The sequence below is a fragment of the Manis pentadactyla genome, chromosome 4, assembly GCF_030020395.1.
Source record: "Manis pentadactyla isolate mManPen7 chromosome 4, mManPen7.hap1, whole genome shotgun sequence".
Classification (NCBI taxonomy): domain Eukaryota; kingdom Metazoa; phylum Chordata; class Mammalia; order Pholidota; family Manidae; genus Manis; species Manis pentadactyla.
The window spans coordinates 173742549-173765522 of NC_080022.1; the positions used below are offsets into that span (position 1 = coordinate 173742549).

The 22974-nt window shown below is 39.7% G+C and overlaps 1 protein-coding gene across 6 annotated transcripts in view; it reads left to right on the plus strand.

Moving 5' to 3' along the window:
- Window positions 1-22974, plus strand: part of KANSL1 (KAT8 regulatory NSL complex subunit 1) — a 190823-nt gene that overhangs the window by 21014 nt on the left and 146835 nt on the right. For 5 of the 6 annotated variants that reach the window (XM_057501585.1, XM_057501587.1, XM_057501588.1 and 2 more), the window contains exon 3: window positions 19606-20980. In XM_057501585.1, coding sequence (XP_057357568.1) covers window positions 19689-20980 — 1292 coding nt within the window. In that variant the 5' untranslated portion in view covers window positions 19606-19688. Of the gene's footprint in view, window positions 1-4092; window positions 4659-19605; window positions 20981-22974 lie in introns of those variants that run through there. The other variant, XM_036899750.2, reaches the window with a different exon arrangement.

The following is a 22974-nucleotide window of genomic DNA, read 5'->3' on the forward strand; positions in this document are numbered from 1 at the left end:
AAAAGAGCTTCATTAATCAATAATAGTAATAGTTAAACTTATGAGGTGGGCACTATTATTATCTCCTTTTGACAGAGTAGAAACTGAGGCTTATAGATTAAGTACTTTTTCAGTAATACATCTGATAAGTCATGGAGGCAGGATAAAATCTAGGGCTACCTCTGGACCCTGTACTCTTAATTACAACACTACACCTTTTTTCACTTACTCAGTGAAGTGCCTGTTTTGGCAAGGCTCTGCACTAGGTCCCTGGGATGCAGGGGTAAATAACAAAAATGGGTCCCTATCCTTTTGAAATGAAATGGTTTAGGCTTTAGAACTTTCTTCTGAGTTAACCTAATAATTGCAGATCAGAATAATCCTCTGTCCTTTTGAGATTAGCATGGAAATGTGAAGTACTGAATTTGTGGTAGAATGTTCTGTTTAAGAATTTCTGGCTTTTAGAAGGTTCATGTTGGGAAAGTTAGTGCCTTTTTGGAATATGTTTATTGTATAGATGAGAGTAATAAATCTGAAGTTGGAATAACGTGGTTCCTGTTTTAGGGGCTTTCAGCTTAGGTCAGCTTCAGGAGGTAAGACTGACGTGTGAAAACAACCTCAGAGGAATTACAGAGAGCATTAAACAAGAACAGGGTAATACAGTACCAATTATTTACGTTATTGTTAAGTGAAGTAAGTAAATGATAATGGTGGTGTCATGGAACATGACACATCTTGAAGGAAAAAAAATTGGAGGAGGATTTGGGGAGAGGAATGAACAAGGAATGTTGATAAGGAGGGATGATCCTCTTTTTCTAGGCATAATGAACACATGTATGGGTACTGAGTTGTATATAAAAGGGAGGGCTTTTCTGAGGAATAACTAATAAAGATGTAATATGACAATATAAATAATAAAGTAATATAATGCAAATGTTTTAAAATATGAGAAAATAATTAGTATGTTTTTGACCTCAGGTATAGCAAACTTAAATTGGCTTAAACGATAAAGAAATGTTTGTTGTTACATTGTTCTCATGTAGCTGGAAGTCCAGATGTCAGGATTGTTTGATATAATGGCTTAATCCTGTCACGAAGGACTGAGGTTCTTGCCAGCTCTCCATTCTGTTTCCCTTTGATGTTGGTGGCATCTTCAGGCTTGCTGTACTGTGACTGTAGCAGTTAGAGTTACCATGTTTAGCACTGTCTTAAGGAAGAGGGATTATTTTTTCCTCATCTCATCTTTAGGATTGAAGAAGCTTTTCTCACAATTCTCTCCTAGGAGCTTTCTAGTGGTCTTCCACTCATATCTCATTGATTAGGATTGGGTTCCATGGCCATTCCCAACGTATCATTTTAAAAAAGAATGGGTTAAAACTAATCCATTAGGATAGAGTGGATAGCAGAGTCAACCACATTGACTATTCCAGGAGCAATTTGATAAGTTACTATAGTTGACCCCCCCTTGACAACATGGGGGTTGCTGGGGCTAGGGGTGCTGTGCGGTCAAAAATCTGCTTTTAACTTTTGACTCCCCAAAAACTTAACTACTACTAGCTTACTGTTGACCAGAAGCCTTACTGATAACATAAGCAGTTTGTTAACACATATTTTATATATGTATTACATCATAGTGTTCTTACAATAAAGTAATCTAGAGAAAATAAAATGTTTTTAAAATTGTCACAAATCTCTAAAAACCTTCCTAGTATATTTATTGTAAAAAATCCACATATAAGTGCATCTGTGTAGTTCAAACCCATGTTCAAGGATTAGTTATAGAAAATGTGTTTGTCTTTAATCAGCCTTAACATACACTGTGTTTCTGGGAGAAATTTTAAGAAAATGTATTTCTCTCCCTAGGAGTTCTGGCTGTAGTGGCTTATCTTTGACTGTTCTTATTTGTAAAAATTGGTGCCTAAGGAGAAAGACATCTGATTTGAGATAACAAAGTAAAACAGGTTGGCTTGATTTAAATGCCACAAACACTGTGAACTCCTGACTCTTGGGCCAAGCAGTGAGAGAGGGAAAGTTGGAATTTATTTTTCCCCAAAATGCATGTTTTAGAAGGATCATTTCTACCTTTTCCTGAATCTGTTGAGACATTGTATTTTGTAACCTTGGTTATTTGTAATATTGGTTACTTGGTTATTAAATCTGGCAGTTGAGTTTTAAGAGTTGAAGCAGTAGTAAGATTATTTTGTGGTGGGTGTCTGAACATAACTACAAAGGGCTTTGCCTTATTTGGTGCTTTTCATTCTGCTCATTTAGGTTGCAGAATTCTCTGATTAGGGCTCTAGTTCGCCATCTATTGGTCCTGGAATTTTGTGTTAAACACCGTTCTGCCGTATTTTGTGGGACTACCAGTTATGTGGAGCTGTATTTGTACATTTTTAAATTTAACTAAATTTTCTTTCCCAGGATTGTAAATTAACAAGCCAAGACTAGGGTCTCTGTTGTATGTGTATACAAGTATGTGTGTGTGTGTGTGTATGTTTATTCTTTGTGTAATTTGACCCTGTGACTTTCTCAGCTGCTTGCTTTTGATATCTTAGAACCATTATTATGATTCAGTGTGTGATTTTAAGAGTACAGATGGAAACTTACAGAAACATAGATGCAGATGCTGAAGGAGCTGGTGAGTTAGTGTATGTAACTTTGTGTGAGGACTAAAACTGTCAGGGTGCTTTTTTGACTAACAGATGTGATGCATAACACCGGATACTGGTTCTGGTAAGCCACAAAACAGTACTGAGCATTTCTCATCTTCCTTTTTGGTAAGTGCCTTGCCCCTCATCTGTTTAATTTGATGATTTCATTGTTGGAAACATTTTCTTCTTCACTTAAAGTAATATGGTGAATCCCAGAGTTCCTTTTTTTAAATCTCATGGCACTGAATTTATCTTTTGGGTGAATTATAATTTGTGTAAATGTGACAGTTTGCATTATATTGCTGAATTTTTTTAATCTAGAAAAAGTTTCATTATTTTAAGGCCCTGTGGGAAAGGAATAAAATACTGTACGGACAAACGGGTCATGAGAAATTATAAAGTGACACCACTTTAAACCAGTTCTGGTAGGAAAGTGGGAAGTTTGTTTTTGTTGTGAGATTTGGGTTTCTCTACAGAGTTCTTTGTTAAACTTTTAGCATAGCAGTGAACTTCCTTTTGGTGGCGACAGGAAGCGTAAAATGCTCATTGTGTAATGCCATTTGCCTGTTTTGGCGGATCTGCCAAGCCGTGACACTCAAAACAAGACGCGTGCTTCTCAACGAAAACTACAGTTCCCAGCGGGCCAGGCGCTGGTGGGCCATCACTTCCCCTCTAGCTCCTGGCAGTCCCTTCCCGGGCTGGCCCGGCGCGGGCCCTGGTCCGCGCCTGCGCAATGACGACGTGCGCCTCCCCCCCCCCCCCCCCCACTACGCTGGCGGCTGCGGAGCCCTGCGCTGGGGCTAGTGCCCAGGCGTGCTGCAGTGTACGAAGGCAGGCTGCTAGGACAAAGGGCGGCGGAAAGCGCTGCACTGGCCAGAGAGCTTCCTACCCGATTCGGCGCCCGTTTAGCCCTGGAATAGTGTGGCACCGATGGCATTAGCCTAATTTACTACACAGTGCAAACAGTTCCTCGCTCACGTTCTGTTGCTCCGCCGCGCCAGCCCGCCTTGCCCCTTAAAGCCCGCGCGCGGCCCCGCCAGCCCCAGCGCCGAGGGAATGTGACGGCGTCAGTGCTTCAGGTTAGCCTCACCTCGGCCGGAGCAAGGGGCTCCTCTCTGCCGCAGTGCCGCGTGTGGTCGCTGCACGTCTGGGAGCAGCTGGGTCCCGACAACGCGACCTCCGCAGATGGAGGTGCAGAGGCAGCAGCCGCAGCGTGGAGCCATGACTGAGGCGGCGGCGGCGGCAGCGGCCGCGCCTCCTGGCGGCCCGCGGGGGCGGCGCGGCAGGCGCCCCCTGGCGGCGCGCCGGGGCGGAGCGGCCCTTCACCGCCGCAGCCGCAGCCGGCGGAGGCGCTGCTGTCCCTCCTCCCCGTGTCCCCGGCGCTCGCCCGCTCGCTCGCTCGCTCCATTCTCCCTCCGCTTCAGATTAAAGGGGGGGAGGGAAAAGGAGCTCGGCCGCCATTTTCCCAGTGCCGCCGCCACCGCCGCCACCGCTCGTGGAGCCGGCGGGAGAACCGAGCACCCTAGCGAAGCCGAGTCGACTCGCCGCGGCGGCGCGGGGGGCGGCCGGAGCGCGCTCCCCGGCCGGGAAGAGACGTTCGGGGGTGGCGGTCGGGGTGCGGGCTCGGGCTGCAGACGGCGGCGCTTGTTTGTGCGGGGCGGGGGGGCGGCTTCACCCTCTGCCCCCGCCCGTCCGTCCTCCCTGCCGGGCTGCGGTCCCCGGCCGTGGCCGGACCCCGCCGGAGCCGAGGAAGGCCGGAGAAAGGGCCCGATAGAGAAGAAAAAGCGGCCGCTCCCCGCCGCCGCCGCCTTCCCCTCCCCCTCCGCCTCGCCCCCCCGCCCGGAAAGTCAGGGCGGCTCCGGGCGCCGGGGGGGAGGAGAGCGGCGGCCCGGGCCGGAGCCGCCGCCGCCGCCGCCGCGCGCCCCCGCCTGCCGCCGCCGGCCCTCGGCACCCAAGCCGGGGGCTGTTTGCAAACTGCGCCCATTTTGTGGGGCTGAATCCGCCCGGGCAACGCTCCTCCATCACGTGGTAGGTGCTGCTCCTCTCCTCCTCCTCCCGCTGCCCTTTCTCCTTCTCCTCGCTCTCCCTGTGGCTCCCATTTCTCCCTCTCTTTGTTAGTTGTAACTAGAAAGGCAGGGCTGGGCAGGAAAAACCCCCGGAACTTTAAGTGGCCTCTCCGGGCTTCCCCGCTGCGGGTCCGGGGCTGGGGAGTCGCCCCAAGGGCGGGGGTGTGCGGGGGCCCTTCCCCAGCAGCTGCCGCCTCGTTCGCCAGCTTTTCCTTTGGCGTTCTATTTAAAAATGCGGCCTTAAGAACACGATTTGTTCCCGTAGAAAAACCCAAACAAACTCTGGGTCTCGCCTTGAACTTCTTTTGACTGCAGAAGGCCTCTCTCTGCTCGAAACACACATATTGCTCGTTTCACGGTTGTGTATCACAACTCTTGATTGTTTAGTAAGGTGGTTATTTGTTTCATTATTTTTGTTGCCTTGTAAATTAAGGTCACTTAGGTTTTCAGATCTCGTCTCTCAGGCGGACTTTTTTTTTAACTAAAGAGGAAGAGACATTTGTTTGCTTTTAAGTGAGTTTGGGGGGCCTGTTTTCCGGCTGACGGTCTTTAGATTCTCCAGCATGTAGTTTGATTGTTTTTCATACGCTAAACAACCCAATCCGTATGTTTTACTTAAAAATCCTTTTGTTTTCCATTGTCGGGATCCCAATGTGGTTTTTTGGGGAAACACATTACTTAACTATTGCTTATTGATTGCCTTAGGGGAGAAGGGTGACATGATGGCGCCACTTTAAATTGCTCTCTTTTCCTCCTCCCGTTTTTTCTCCCCTTTATTCTGGAGGTCACTGGAGCATTTTTCGTGACCTGTTAATAAAACAGTACTTGAAAGTGTTAACAGTGCAACTCGTAGGGTTTGAGTTTGGTATCTTAAGGGTGGGGAGACCCGAACCTCGAGGTCCCCAAAGTTCCGAGAAATCTCCCCAGTCCCCCTGCCTCGCCTCTTTCCTCTCCATTCACAATCCTGGTGTTGCCATCTCCTTTGTCACGTGGCTAGCAATCATTGTGTTTTTTGTTTGTTTTGGGGTGTGTGTTTATATTTTAAAATTGTAGCCTGGTTAGAGCCTTCCCTTTCCCCATTGGAGAAATCAAAACGGTTTAGTTTTAGAATCGGAGAACATTTATAATAAACGATAAAATTACATAATCTTTGCCTTGCATAATCATGATATGAATTGTTACAGAACTTCGTCTCTAAAGCACTCTGAAGTATGGAAAGTAGTACATTGGAATGTTTTCCATTTCTCAGAATAGTCTGCAGTTTCTGATTTCTCTGTTTTTTGGGTCATTTGAAATACCACTATTTACAAAGCCTTAATGGGTGTGTTTCCCCTCCCTGTGTACTTGGTTCCGTTTTTACCTGACCAATTTAGAAATTTTCAATTGTCTGCAGGCGTTATCAGTTAAAACTGTTTTTCTTTTTTCCTAACAACAGTGAATGCTTTTGAGTAATTTGTTTTTCCTACCTAAAGGTATTTCATTATGTTCTGTTGAATTTTGGATCCAGAGACTTTGATTTTAATCCTATAGCTCTTTAGAAGAATGTTGTGTTCTATGTTTCTTTGTAATAGTCTTCCCAATAATTGGGTAAATTCTTGTCTTTTAAAATACCAAGTACATTTCTCTGTTGTTTCTACTTGGGTTACTAGTCACTTTCCAATTTAAAAAAATATGAGTTAAGCATATTAAAGTAAAAATAAATATGAACTGTAGTGATTAAGTATGCATTGATTTGTTTCCTTTTAACAATGTATATTTTCAATGGTTTGGGCCATTTTCTTTGCTAACAGTTACATCATGTCATGTGATATATACAGTGTGATGTGTAGTTCTAAAAATAAGGTGAGGTAAAAATGCTTATCCTTTGGGAATTAAAAAAAAAAGTGATATAAATGTGGGATAACTCTTTCTTGTTGTGGAATTCTGATTTTAGTTCCACTGGGTTTATCCAACAAAGTATGCAGTTCCTGTGATCTTCATATTTTTGGTGTATTTGTTAGTGATCTAATGATTCGAGGTGGTTAACTTTATTTCCCAAGTGTGCACTTTTTGAAGGGAAGCATTGGACGTAACATCTGTATTAAGGTGAAGATAGTTGGTCTTTAATGACCACCTCATTTAACTATTGAAAAAAGTAATTTTGATTTGTGTCTGTACAGTTAAAAGAGTGCTCAGTTAAATATTGCTCAAGTCGTGAGGTAGGGTGGAGTTTTTGGTCCTTCCACCTATACGAATCTATTAAGTGAAGTATTTAGAAGTGTTCCTGAATCTTTCTTGAAAGCCTTATTCGGAACATTAGTATTTGACTTGTGCTTTACCAAAGTAAGATGTGAAATTGTTGTCTGATTTTCTTTCTTCCTGCCTACACACATTATTTCTATGGTTAAGCCTGCAGAGCTTTGATTGTTAGATGAATTATCATTATACTGTTGAGGAAAATTCTGGAATCTAGAATATGAGAAAGCCTTAGTTCACTTTTGAACTTTTTCTCAGTTGAAAAGAAAGGAAAATAACTAATTTTTTCTTCTTCAGACACTGCCAAAGCTCTTACATCTCTAGTAACGTTAGTTAACACCATAACCAGTGTCTCTTTACATCCTTTTGATTTTATTGGGTTGACCACAGAGATATTAATTGTATATTTGTGCAAGTTTTAGATTTGTTCTTTTTGATGTAACGACTTCATATAACCTGTAAACGTAGTGCCATTGTGGTTGGTGAAGCTGGTTTGAGAAGGTAGGAACTTCGGTGAGTAAAGCTGAGTTATCTTGTTATACTAGAACAAATACTAGTATGTAAAGGACCTAGTAATCCATATTGGATTTACTAAACAATAGTCATTGAAAATACTGTGTTGAGAGAGTAATGCTTATATCTCTTATATTTAGTCAGCTTCCTTGGTGGGTTTGGTAGGGGTTATTTTTTTTCTTCTTGGTTAAGGCCATTAGGACACAGAAACTAAGTGACTTCCTTCCTGGAGAGAAAGAGAGAAGGAGAGGTATTTTTTTTTTTTTTTAATTAATTGATTTTTTTTCCCTGTAAGGGTCTCTCCATTCCTTTGAGTTTGGAAAGGAGGGAATCGTGCAGACTAAGTATGTGGTCTTTGGTTGATTGCCCCAGAGCATATCTCATCATTGAGTGGTTTATTTAGAATTTTAAAGAACCTTTGCTCTCTTTCTCTATTTTAAGCAAGTTTCTGCCTTGCTTGGTTATACTGTTCTAGGTCTCAGGGAGCACATTTTACATTAGTGCCCTTTTATGTGATCACTTTTTGAAGGAGTACAGTGCAGGTGTCTGTAATAAAATGACCCCGAACACCTGGCCTGCCTACTGTGGCAGGGCAGAGTATTTGGACTATCTCCTTTCCCTAAAAGAGAACTGTAACTATTTTTTTGGAAATTTATATTAAGACTGGTTTTTGAGACATCATGTTGCTTCTCTGAAGATGTATGTTTAAATTATAGTTTTTGTCTTTACAAGTTGTATATTAGCCTCTGGGATACTAAAAGTTGTGCAAAAAAAAATTCCTGCTTAGAGTTGTAATAATTTGTAACACAAAGTAAGACTCTTTTCATCAGTACTTCCCAGTCCCTGAATTGTGAGATCAAAACTCAGTGAGCCATAATAATGGTCAGAAAGGACAAATATCCCACCGTTTGAGAGGTCACCAACATTTGAAGGCCATAAAGAGAGGTAGGAGGTAAATGGTATCCTTTGGTATCACTTGCAGATTGTGGGGAGAGTTGTGGGTTATGAAAGAAACATTACGCATGGTTGGGAAGGTCACTGTTAATTTCCAGTTCAGTTATCTTTTGTTCCTACATTATGCCATGTACCTGTTTTTTAGGATGTAGGTAACGTAAAATGTACAGGGTATAATAAGCCAATAACTTGTGATTTATCAATAAGCCTAGACTTCAAGAAAGCCTGAAATAGATACTTTTTCTTTATGTGTTAAGCTTTTTCTTGTCTCTTTGAGATAGTAAAAGAAAAGCTAAAATGCATGGTTTGAGGACTTCAAAGTAGAGAGCACATCTCATGTTTATTAGAAAGAAAAACAAACTTGTATAGTCTGAAAGAAAAGCTTAAAAATTGCATATGAAGATTTTAAACATTTATGCCAAGAGTCCTTTCAAGGTGGAGGGGTTTTAAATTCTTGTTTCTTTGTTCTATCAGTGTCCGGCGAATAATAGCTGCTCAATAAATGTTGCCTTCTGCAAACCTTGCTTTTCCAAGATTTTAAACTAGCTCCATACAATTTTTTTTTCCGTACAATTTTAGTATTTGAATGCCCTAGCCTATGAGGGGATTATTAGCTGAGAATTAGTTAGCTATATATTTTATTGTTGTTGACTGTATACTTGCCTTTTTTTCTTTAGTTAATAGAGTTAGTTTCTCCCCAAGCTTTTGAGTCAAGTCAGGAAATGCAAGGTGGAGGTAAATTCAGTGCAGTTTTATCTAAATGTCATCAAAAACTCTGGTTGTTACTTGAACCAGGAATCCCAAATGAGATCTCGCTCTGAATTTAAGTATGGCAGATTCTGCCTTTGTTCGGAAAAAGTTGCTTGAATGGAATCAAACTTACTGTTGAGCCCTTCACCTTTTAATTTCTTTTTTTAAAGGGAGCTGCTTAAGATCAAACCTGGTTAAATTCAGTTGGAGGGGAAGTGTTGGGGAATAAAAGAGATGAATAATAATTTTGTTAGGATGTTAAACCAGAAATTTCTAATAACTGAATTTCTAATAACTGATGCCCAAGTTTTCTCTTGCTACTTGCTATTTGGCCTTTGTGACTGCTTTTTAATACCTATACCCTAGGGTGTGAAGGTACAGAGGCAAAAAAGCTACTTAGTTTCTGATGTTGCTAGTAGAGAGACTTTGTAGAAATACTGGTCTGATAAGTTGAAGTGTCAGGGAAATTTCATTAAACTGCTTATATATTACCATGGATAACTGAGGATGTTTGAAGAATTTAAGTATATATATATATATATATATATATATATATATATATATATATGTATGTGTATATATATATATATATATATGTATATGTACATATACATAAACCTGGACTGTTGTTATTTTCAGATACTGATTTACTTCTTACCTCCTAGTTTTCCCATTGGCCTCCCAAGGGAATGAAAGAAGGGTGTTAGTATTAACTTTTAACATTTCCCTGGTGTTGGAAAAATTTATTTTTTATCATCAGTTCAATACTGTAAAGGAATAAGTTACATTTCAGTGGAATTCCTGGATTCTGGTTAAGGATTCTTCCCCACCCCCAAGAATAACCTATTGAAATTGCTTGGACCCTTCAAGAAGTCTCTGTTTTTAGAGTGTTCAGAAGTACTTGTATTATTAAAGTTTGTTAGAAAGAGATGAGATAAAAGTGTATTTTCCCCTCTTTGCCTTTTATGAGTTGGACTGGTAGGAAATTTGAATTCAGTATAGACTAGAAATAGGATAAACACCAGCAGATATTTTGATAGGTAGTCCTTCAAAACAATTTTGTTTTCAAATGGGATTATACTTGTTAATGTGACTTGACTTTTTTTTCCACTTAGCTATATAGAGGTTTTTTATCTCAACATATATAGTTTTGTTTTTAAGTAACTGCATGATATTCAAGTAGTGTTTTTTTTTTTTTTAAGTTCAGAGGTGTTTTGGTGGATGGTGTTATGATTCTTGAGTGAAAGAATTGTGTATACATCTTTATCTGTGAGACTATTTTTTCTGTTGAATAATAGACTCCTAGAAGTGCAGTTACTGGATGAAAGTTTGGGTAATTGCATCTAAAATTCAGATAGCTAGTGCCTTCAAAAAGCTTATGTAACCAAATAGTTTTAAAAGTACAGTTAAAAAGTTCGCCAATCCAAGTGCAGGTGCTTGGCAATGTAAATGACTGGAATTTGAAGTAGATGAGGTCTGTCCTAGATTGAGTTGATAACCTGCTTCTTCTTAGGTTGTTACCGCTTTATGATCAGACATCCCCATTAACTTCATAATGGATCTCCATCTGATGCTTTCAATATACAGTGCTCAACTGGTCCACTGTCTGCCAGCTACAGTACTTCATGTAGGGGATGGAGATTAAAAAAATCAAAATCCTCCTTTTAAGAAGTGTACAATCTAGGGAAGGAGGGGACAGACAAATTTGGGAGTTTATGTTACATTATGAGCTGTGTCCAGGGTGTCATAGTGCGGAAAAGACCCTAGAGAGGAAAGGATCCCTAACTTAACCCGGAATGAATGGGGAATACATGAAAGGGCACGTGGTCTTGAAGCCAGAAGAGAAGCATGAACAAAGGTGCAACGCATGGAAGTGCCAGGAACTATAAGATTCAGGTGGCTGAAATGGGGACAGGTTGGGTGAGGGTGAGTGTAAAAAGGAGCAAATACATGCTGTGTGGGGTTTGGATTCATTCTTAGCCTATAGTTGCTGAAGGATTTTAAGCAGGAGCATAGCATAGTCAGATACCTGTTCTCTTTCTTCTCTCCCTTCCCTCCTTTTTAATAGTCATTTTGGTAGTGGACGCTAGATTGAAGGCTTGCTAAGACAGGAAGAAAGAAAAGTTGGAAGGTTGTTACTGTAGTACATAATGAGGTTCTGAACTAAGGCAGTGGAATAAAGGATGGAATGAAAGTGCCTGTCATTCTGTCTATTGAATGCTCCCTCTTCAGCCTTCAAAATTCAGTCAGAAATGTCATCTTTTTCTGGAAGCCTTTCTTGACCCCTCCAGTCAAAACAGTGCTTTATCATATGGGATTACCTTTGTATCTACTGTTTTCTTTCTTTGGCATTAATAAAACTGCTATAATTCTTAGTGCCTCCAATATTAGACCATGAGATCCTGTGGTCTTTCTGTTATTCGTGTCTATATTTAAATGAGATTATCTATTATAGACTAAATCTGTGACGGATCTGGATTCACTCACATAGGGAGTGTTGAGGAGCAGGAATTAGTTTTGGATTTTGCGTTGGGGACAGGGAATGGATTTTTGATAGGGGATGCTTGGAGTAGCTGAATGGGGGTTGCTGGGCCCTACTTAATTCTCTAGGTTTCATCTTAGATGTTCGTCTGGGAAGCCTTTTATGACCTCACCCACTGTCAGCCTGTGTGAGGATTCCCTAATGTGATGCCGTCCCCCTTTCCATTTCCTAATCACACAGTGTGGTGTCTGTCTGCTGGTCCTTGTAGGCACTAAGTGGGGTGCTTTGAGTGCTGTAAGCATTTTAATAAGATATTCATTGGACATAATCAGTTGGTATTCATTCCTTCATTGACTTTACTCCAAAGACTAAAATTTGAAATCCAGTGTCTAGCAATTAAGGCCCTTCCAGTTTAAACCTAGCTTTAATCTACCTAGTATAATAATTAAAATTAGTTAAGAGATTTAAATTGGAATCCTGCCTTTGCAATTCAGTAACTGTGATCTTGGACACATCACTTGACTTTTGAGCATCCAAGTTTCCTAATCTATAAAACAAGAATGAGAGTACTTTATAATGTTACTGTGAAGATTAAATGAGAATGTATATGTAAAACACTTAGCACAGTGACTGACATGTAAAAGGTCTGTTAATGTTGGCAGCAGTCATTCAGAGCTATTGTATTATAGCTTAGTAATTATAAAACTTTTTCAGTTAAGAGGACCTGTTGACATAGAAAAGTGTTAGGGACTGGGTTGTGAAGTCTGCATTATTTCTTTGTTCCATAATAAAAATCTTGTCTCTCTGTATTGTATTCTATAACTTACATGTATGTATTTCCATGGCAAAGAAATACTTTGTAGTGTGTCCCATAATGTAGCTTTCAGTATTTCATCAAATCACTACGTAGCTGTTTTCTTCCTGTCTTCCTCTTCCTGAGAAGCTGTATGTGTACCACTTGGTTCACCCAGGTGATCATCTCCCAGATCCCTGTTGTTTTGATTGTGTCAGTTTCTTGATTAGAATTTCCTCATCTTTCTCTGATTAGCAAAATCTTACTTAAATTGAAGGCCCACTTCACTAGGTCTTTTTTGACTACTGTAGCCCAGTCAGTAAGTGCTTACAGTGCACCAGGCTCTAAATGCAGTTAGGGAGCTGATGAAAGAAGGATACTAAGTACATTGCCTATTGTGGAAATAGAACTAAGACATCGATGAGTAGGGAACATTCCAGTAATTTGAATTGAGTGATAGGGACTTTAAGTGCATGATAGAAATTTAAGCAGGAAGAAAGCAATGTGAATCTGAATAATGTGGAGTAGTTTTGTGGAGGTGCTGTATATTGAAGGATTAATTATGTTTGGGGCCTAAAAGGTAAATGGGCAGCACAAAGAATATGGATCTGGGGTCAGTTCTAGGTCCATGCCACCTGATGCACATGCTCTAATACTGTTCTAAGTTTTCATCTTGGAGAATTGGGACTCATGAAAAAGGCACTAGGAGCTTTTCTAGAGAAGAGAAAAGTGAGGTGTTGAAAAGGTATGGAATAGATTGGAGGACTAAGGTGTTAGGAAGCTGCTAGGATAATTTCGTTGTGAGTGATGACCCATGGGGTTTGGGTTGGTAGCTTAGGAATAGAGAAGATGTACCAAACCTGAACAGTGTTATGAGAAATGAATGAAGGATTTCATCATTAAAGGAGGTGAAGTTATGTTGGAAAAGAGACTTCTATCTCTAAGAGTCTTTATGTTTTCTGTTTGTATCACTTATTTGACCCGTGTGCAGACTCCAGCCCTTCCCAATTTCTGGATTTTAAGCTTGGAGGAAACTGACCATACTGCTGTGGTGTGACCACCTTAGTTAAAGTTCTTGTTGCATTCTTTCTGGATTGCACTAGCTTCTTGATTGTCTTTGCATTTTTGCTTTTTTAAAAAATCCATCTTTCCTAGCTGGTCTCTCTAAAGCACAGTTATCTAATGTGTCACTTCCATTTTGAAAAAACCTTTAATGACATTTTGCTGCCTTTAAATCTGAGAAAAGGCTGGCTATTCAAGGTTGTTCATTAATGATCTGGCTTTAGACTGCCATTTCATCTTTTCCTATACTACTTGCGGTATTAAAATATACTTTGGATTTCAAGCAAATAGATCATTTTTCTAAAAACCTCCTGCATGTCTTGTGTTTTCCCACAGCCTTACTTTTTCCCATGCCATTTCCTCTTACTTGAATGCCATATGTACCATTCTCTTGCCCTTGCCTTTGACATAATGAAATTTTAGTTAATTTTCAAGTTTCAACTGAAATTTTGACAAGTTCACAGACACTTCCCTAACCATCCTTCCTCCTCCAGTTTCTTTTGTTGCTTTGTGCAGAGTAATGAGGTAATGGTGGGGAAGATGTAGGGGAAGCCACATTATGGACAAACTTTTCTTCCCCATCTGATTTTTGCTTCTGTTTTCAGTAAAAGTGCAGTTGTTGGCCAGCCAAATGGCCAGACCCTTCCCCTTGGTTCTCTCTAGTTTATCAACAATTTTGCAGTGTGGATGCTGGCAGATTATTTCTTGTATACCTGGAGTTCTGTCTTGGGAACTTAGAAGGAATAAAGCTTTTCATTTGTAGGTGTGGAGTTGGTACTGACTTGCAATATTTGAAACAATTGGATATGTTTTGCTTTCTGGAAAGAATTATCTGTCTGTATATTTATCTGCCTCTCGAGTTTATATCTTTAGGCAGTGGTTCTCAATTGGGAAGTGTGATTTTGCCCACAAGGGGACACTTGACATGTCTGGAGGCATTTTTGGTTGTCATAATTTGTAGGAGAGTGCTACTAGCATTTAGTGGGTGGAAGCCAGGGATGCTGGTAGTGTCCTACAATGCACAGGAGAGACCCCTCTTCTCATAACAAAAAATTATTCAGCACAAGTTGTCAGTATTCTAAGGTTGAGAAACTGCCCGAGGGATATATTTTTGTGTCCCAAGTGGTACTTGTGTTAGGTGGAAGTTTGTCCTTGAACCAGTATTGCAATTTAGAATTAATAGAATCATAAGCACAGAAAGGGACCCTAGAGGTCACATATTTAAACCTTATCCTAACTTGTATCCCTCAGAACAGTGTAAGGCAAGATATTAATAAGTGTAGTGAATAAGAAGTGTTTGTTTGTTAAATTAGTTTGGTAGAGGCAAACATTTGAGTATTCAGTGTCAAGTGCATTGTGAATCTCCATCAGGAAAGTTTTTCCCACATGTGTTTGCCTGCTGAACCCATCTGACATCTTCAGTCTCCAAAATGCTCTCTTGAAACTGGAGATTCCATTAATGCCTAGCCCAACCTTTTATAGACTTAAAGGACCTTGATTAGATAGCCCCTCTCCTTTGTCTCTTTAAGCTTACTGCAGAATCTTAATCTGTGTCAGTGACAGCAGGTACATTTGCTCCATCTGTGTTTGTCCAATTGTGGTTTATTAGGTGAATTAAAAATCAGGCTATTCTAGGCTTCTTTATCTGAATGTACAATATAACTTTATTGTCTATCCCCACCAGTAAATTAGAAATTAAAATCCCAGCCCAAAACCTACTGCCCAGGTTGTTATGAGGATTAATATGTAAATTAATTACATCTTTTAATGCATTTGGAGAAAGGTGATTTAGCTATTGTGCTGTTTGGTAAAACTGTTTGACAATCTTTCTCTGCCTTAAATTGTTGGGAAGAGTGAAGCTTTTGGGATTCAAGTGGGATGGGAGCCAGCATTTTACTTCAGTAAGTTAAATTTAAGAAATTTGCTGAGACATTTTGCCTTGCTCAGATTTCTCAGCTCTTTTAAGAATATGCATTTTTTTTTTTTTTTTGCTTCCTTCAATTTTACAAGTAATAACATGTTTATGGTGAAGACATTACATAAGCCAGAAAACAAATGACAAGAGTCTTCCACCTACTTTTTAAAATTCTAAAAAGAATAAGGTCATAGTACATGTTTTGTTTCGTAACACTTTTTTCCCCCTGCTTTAACAGTGAAACAAGCACCTTAACCACAGCAGTAAATACTGATTTGCTTTGTTGTTATTTATGGTTGCATAGTATTCTGTTGTATGGCTCTTTCATAATTTAACTGAATTTTTGGACATTTGGTTTGCATTCTCTTTATTATGAGCATCATCATAAAATACTAAAAGTAACTGTAGACATGTATTAAAAAGTTCTAAGCTTTGGTGGTTTATAGCAATTATGGCTAATATTGAGTGCTAACTAGATATATGCCATGTCCTCTTCTTTTTTTTTTTTTTTTTTTTTTTTTGGTATGTGCTTGCGTCCTTAAATACATTGTAGAGAATTATTTGCTTTATATTTTTCCTTGTGTTAAGAAGTCATATCAAAAACTATTCCTTTTATATTTGCTTTTTGTCTATAGGTTATAATAATAATGCAAATAATGGGTGCATGTGCCAGGCACTGGGCTAAGTAATTGAAAGTGATACATATAATCACAGCAGCCTTGTGAGGTAGGCTCTGTTGTTTGCAGTTGAGAAAATTGAGGGAACAGAAGAAACTAAATAATTTAACCTGAGGGTAGAGCCCAGGATGTGGACCCAGACCTGCTCCCCTTATCTGTGAGTGCCTTTGGGGGTGATACTGAATTTTAGCATAGTATTTCAAGTCATTAAAAGGACAGGATGTAGATTTCAGTCTTTTTTTTTTTTTCCGAACAGTATTGTTTTCATATAGAAAGATAAAGAGAGGAATGAATTCCTCCTGAACGAGTCACTTTTCCCCCTTCTCTCCTTTTCCCCCTCCCTAGTTATTTAGATGACTGTTTTAGTAACTACTATTTGCAGTGCATTGTGGGGATGCTGAGACCAAGGAGAATGTGTAAACAAAGTAAATTTTTTCTTTTGAGATGTATGGGATTGCTGTCAGGCTCACAGATGTACTTTCAGAGGGTCAGACAAGGCTTCTTGAAAGAGGTGGGATTTGTGCCAGCAGATTTTTCTTTATGTTGTGAACTTTAAAGAATTGAGTAATTCTAAAATAACTTTGGAATGCGCACTGCTTAAGTACCTTCTGTGGTGTGATGCTAATTGTACACTCTTTGTGTGTGCTTGGTGAGCCTGAGTTTTCCTGAGTAAATTTTAAGTTTTGTGTAAGCTGTGTAACATCTGTGTCTCTGTTTGGGTCCCCAGAGAGAGGCTGTTTCCTGACATTGCTGAGATACTGTAGTGTTCTTGGGTAGTAGGCTACAAATACTCTTGTCACATGTTGTATTTAATCATCTGGCACTGATAATGTGCCTCGTTGCATTGCTACTATCAACTATATATTGAAATCAATTCAAAAGAGAGAGGCAATTGAATTGATTGGAAAGATCTGATGTCATTTTTGTTTATGGGAGAAAACGGTTTTGTGTGTTATAAAACCAACTCAATGTGTTTTAAACAAATAACTTTCATTGATTCATCTGTCAGTTGGTCTGTAACACAACTGTTTATACTGTATTAGGAATTACTATTAAATTTAAAATCAGAAATAGAAAAAGTGGACACAGAACAGTTTGTGTTACCCAGAATGCTATATGCTAGGAAGTCCATAAGGATAAAACTCTGTAAGACCCAGACAGTCTACTTATTCTGTGGGATGTCCATTAAAATATAATTTTAGAATGAGAAACTTATATAGTGCAACGAACAAATTTGACCCAAGTGTATGGTGTTTGTATGGATATTTTTTTCTGAGTCATTTACTTAAGTATTTTGATATTAATAATTTGAGCTGTCATACTGTAAAAATCTTAGTGTAGTCCTGTAGGATTTACCATTCTATGTTGGTACTGATCTAAAGATAAGAATGTTTGATCAGATTGGAAGTTAGTCTTTTTGGTGTGTGAAGGGGGAGTAGGTCGCTTTAGTTTGGTGAACACAAACCTTTTGGTTTCAAGGCTCCTTTTCACTCTTAGAAAATGTGAAGAACCACAAAGAGCTTTTATAGATTATTATCAATAGTTGATGTATTAGAAACTGAGAGATTTAAAAATTAATTATTTACTAATCCATTTAAAAATGACAAAACCCATTACATATTATGAAAAAGTAACTATCAGAATACCTTGCAGTGACAGGTTCACTTTGAACATTTTCAGGAAAATGTCTGAATAACTATAGGTTTTCAGTCCTTTCACCAAGTAAAAATAGTGTTCCATGAAAAAAGCTAGTTCAGTTTGCAGCTCGGTTGCACAAGTGCTTTTTCTCAGACTTATTAAAGAAGCTTAAGTGCTGTATGCATACTTTTCCTTTTATCACACAGAATATTAAAAAACATGTAATAAAATTACAATAAAATCAGTAATTTTCATAATTTCATTAGGACATTAAGTGGAACTGACTTTTTTTTTTAAGTAAGTGAATAGAGAATATGATCAGTGACTGTTAGTACAGTTTGGTGCCTCTGCCTTGACTTGTGCCCAAGAGCCTGTAGTTTTGCTTAGCCTTGTTTTTGCATACTCATTGCAAATGTCAGTGTGGTGAAAAAAGGCAAATAGTGTTTCAGTATTACTGTGAAAAGAGCTTTTATCTTGTGGAACCCTGAAATGATCTCTGAGCTCCCAAGAAGTCCATAGACTGCATATGAAGGATAGCTGGCTTGGTTCTTCACATAGATTTATTTCCTTTTGCTTTCAGACCAAATAAATCAAAGGGGATGGAGAAGAGGCAAGGATGAAGAAGAGGGTTTTAGCTTGGGTTACTAATGAAAGCAATGCCATTACCTGAGATAATAAAACAGGATGAGGAGTGTGTTGGAAGAAGTAAATTTTGAATTTCAGGGAGCTTGAGGAACATAGACATGGGACAGTTGACTAGTAAAGCTCAGCAAGTGTTTCTGAGTATTAGGAGGCCTCACCAGACTAGTTGTTGCCAAGAAAGTAGGTTGAAAGAGAAGAGGGAAGAAGGGATCTTGGTGTCAAGGACATCAAGAAAGGAGAATTTCAAGAATAGTCAGTACTACCTAATGCTGCTTTAGTGAAGTCAGACAGAATAGGGACTGAGACTTGGCCATTAGATTTGATAATGAAATTACTGGTAACCTTTGCCAGAGGAGTAGGCATAGGAGCCAGATTATGGAAGAGTACAGAGGCAGTTAGTTATACTATTTCAAGAAGTTTTGGGGTAAAGGGAGAGAGACACATTGGGCAATTAATTTGAGAGGTGGCCTGTACTGAGAACAGTGAAAGAAAAGAAAATTGGTGAAGCAAACTGGTATTACAGGTGTGACTATGGGTGAGTTAGTCTTGTAGTGTGATCTCATGCAGGGAAGTGAGAAGTGGATGAACACTGGATTCTCTGGCCAGAAAAATGCACAGACCTACGACATTTGGCATACATACTTTTTGGTAGGGATGGGGAGTTCTGTATTGATTCTTTTTTGTTTAATTGCTAGATGTTTAGTTTGATACATTTGCTTTAAATCCACTAATTTCAGGATGTTTTAAAGGGATTTTTCTTTTAAATGAGGATGCTTTAGCTTTAACAATTTGTGATTCTGTCAGAAAGGAACTTATGTTCTGGCTACTTTTTTTTTAACTGAATATTTTTAAATTTATTTTTTATTAAGGTATTGATATACACTCTTACAAAGGTTTCACATGAAAAACTGTGGTTATTACATTCAGCCTTATTATCAAGTCCCCCCCCATACCCCATTGAAGTCACTGTCCATCATTGTAGTAAGATGATGTTGTGGCTACCTTTAATCTGTGGTAACAAGTGGCAGAAAAGTGGGGTGGAGTTCTTTCTCTTGTGCAGGGATTGTCCCACCCCACCTCATGTTCCCCCTCCATGAAGGATATTTGAGTCTCCAGAATGGTTTTGAGTGTTTCTGTTCTGGGGGCAGAGTTTGGATTACAGCCTTAATTAGTGTTTGTATTAAAAACATGTGTGTTGTTTTCTAATGTGCTTGTATTTCTAACTTGCTTTTCTTCTTTCTCTTGTAGTCTGTTCTCTGGGGAGGCAGTAAGGGGCCGTGGAGCTGGCCTTGGCACCAGGAGAGGCTGGACTTCCTGTCTCTCTGTGCTGAATGGCTGCGATGGCGCCCGCTCTCACTGACGCAGCCGCTGAAGCACACCATATCCGGTTCAAACTGGCTCCCCCATCTTCCACTTTGTCCCCTGGCAGTGCCGAAAATAACGGCAACGCCAACATCCTTATTGCTGCCAACGGAACCAAAAGAAAAGCCATTGCTGCAGAGGATCCCAGTCTAGACTTCCGAAATAATCCTACCAAGGAAGACTTGGGGAAGTTGCAGCCACTGGTGGCATCTTATCTCTGCTCCGATGTAACGTCTGTTCCGTCAAAGGAGTCATTGAAATTGCAAGGTGTCTTCAGCAAGCAGACAGTCCTTAAATCTCACCCTCTGTTATCTCAGTCCTATGAACTCCGAGCTGAGCTGTTGGGGAGACAGCCAGTTTTGGAGTTTTCCTTAGAAAATCTCAGAACCATGAATACAAGTGGTCAGACAGCTCTGCCACAAGCACCTGTAAATGGGTTGGCTAAGAAATTGACTAAAAGTTCAACACATACTGATCATGACAATTCCAGTTCCCTCAATGGGGGAAAACGAGCTCTCATTTCATCTTCTCTTCAAGGTGGTGAAGTGGTGGCATCTGAATGTGGGGACTTGAAGGGGGGTATGACCAATTGCACTCTTCCACATAGAAGCCTTGATGTAGAACACACAACTATATTTAGCAATAATAGCACTGCAAACAAATCTTCTGTAAATTCCATTGAACAGCCGGCACTTCAAGGAAGCAGTAGGTTATCATCACCTGGCACAGACTCCAGTTCTAACTTAGGGGGTGTCAATTTAGAGGGTAAAAAGTCTCCCCTGTCTTCCATTCTTTTCAGTGCTTTAGATTCTGACACAAGGATAACAGCTTTACTGCGGCGACAGGCTGATATTGAGAGCCGTGCCCGCAGGTTACAGAAGCGTTTACAGGTTGTGCAGGCCAAGCAGGTGGAGAGGCATATACAGCATCAGCTGGGTGGATTTTTAGAGAAAACTTTGAACAAACTGCCAAACTTGGAATCCTTGAGGCCCCGGAGCCAGTTGATGCTGACTCGAAAGGCTGAAGCTGCATTGAGAAAAGCTGCCAGTGAGACCACCACTTCAGAGGGACTGAGCAACTTACTGAAAAGTGATTCAATTTCAGAAGAATTAGAGAGATTTACAGCTAGTGGTATAGCCAACTTGAGGGGCAGTGAGCAAGCCTTCGATTCAGACGTCACTGATAGTAGTTCAGGAGGAGAGTCTGATATTGAAGAGGAAGAACTGACCAGAGCTGATCCTGAGCAGCGCCATGTACCCCTGTGAGTAAAACCCATGCAGAATTTCGTTCTTGAGAAATGTTGGGATAAGGGAGAAAAACGTAGTGAATTCCCATCGCGGGGAGAAAGGGGTTCTTTATATAGGTGCCTAGGTTCCATTTGTTGTTGTTTTTTAGGCAGGTGGGTGTAAATATACCTGCTAGTGAAAAAATGGAAGATATTTCTGGTATAGTGTTGTGCTTCTGTAGGCTAATAGCTGCTAATTTCCTTTTGAAATCTTACTAAGTAAAAACTACAAGACATCCTATTGGTAAAGCTGTACCTATACTTATTTCAAAAGAATAATTAGATACATTCTGAAGCTGCATGTAGGATATTTTTTGTAAGTTTCTATGGCTTGTCTTCAGCTTTTGTTTCTAATAAGTGGGGACAAAAATTTAGTTGACCCAGTTAACTTGGCTGAAATTTATAGTTGCTTTTAATTGAGCTTTCAGCAGAGAGTATTCCCAGTCTTCAATTTGAACACTTGTCGATATCCTTATGTTTTAAGGACCAATAATCAGAAAATGCTTCAGAGTATTTTAATAAGTTGCCCCCAAACACAACTTGATTCTCTTCCTAATAGAGCTCATCTATCAGATTTGGATTTTATTTTCTCTCAGCTAAGTTAAATGTATTGACATATTTGGGATAAATTTTTAGTGGTTTTCCAAATCTGTTTGAGGAGAACTATGCCAAGCTTTCAGTGGCACTCCTATGCCAAGCTTTCGGTGGCACTTCATATTGGCATGGTGGAGACAGAGGTGCTCATGTTCTTTCCTCCTAATCCTGCATTCAGCTCCTTACAGATAAACAAGGGACTACAGTATATCTCCATAACAAAGAGTCAGTCTGCCTTTATCTACTTCTAAGTGTTAGACTTAGGAGAGAGGGAAACATGAGTAGTTGGACAAGAGGGGCAGGAGAGTTGACTAAGTAGGTCCTCTTTCATTTCCTCTTTGGGTAGGGATATTATAAAGGTTGGATTATTGAAGAAGGCTGAAATAGGTGGCTATTTGGAATAATTGTTCCTTGGCTGTAGTAAAAAGGTGACTTAAGATTTTCACTGGAGATTTCATTCAGACAGCTATGATTTTAAGCATAAATAAATTTCCTTTTTTGTTGATTTTTATATTACCACATGGATGACACTGAAATAAGAGATTTTGGTTTATGTTTCAATTTGGGGGGAAAAGCATGGATAATTTTGCTGAATTTCGTCTTTGTAGCCCTAGTTTCATCACCATTAGTTAGTTTATGGCACTGGAGTGTACTTCTGTATATACATGTTTTCTATTGCTGTAATATGTTTTTTCCTTAAATAGATTAGTAACAAATTAGCTTGTCAGTATTTGTGGCATTATCCTCACTGACTGCTGCATAAACCACTGCTTTAAAAAATCTTGGTTAATACTGAGTATTTTGTGTTTAAGAGTAATTTCACATAAAATAGTGTAGTTGGAGCATTTTAAGTTTCATGTATTATTTTGTGTATTTAAGAAGAAAACAATCTGTAAGTTACTGTTTTGTTTTTATTTTTTTTTATTAAGGTATCATTGATATACACTCTTATGAAGGTTTCACAAGAAAAACAATGTGGTTATTTCATTCACCCTTATTATCGAGTCTCCCCCACACCCCATTGCAGTCACTGTCCATCAGTGTAGTAAGATGCCACAGAGTCCCTGTTTGTTCTCTTTGAGCTACACTGTCTTCCCCATGACCCCACACATACCATGTGCACCCGTCATGATACCCCACAATCCCCTTCTCCCTCCCTCCCCACCTGCCTTCCCCCACCCCTCCCCTTTGATAACTACTAGTCCCTTCTTGGAGTCTGTGAGTCCGCTGCTATTTTGTTCCTTCAATTTTGCCTCATTGTTCTACTCCATAAATGAGTGAAGTCATTTGGTATTTGTCTTTCTCTGCCTGACTTATTTCACTGAGCATGATACTCTCTAGCTCCATCTGTTTTGTTGCAAATGGTAGGATTTGTT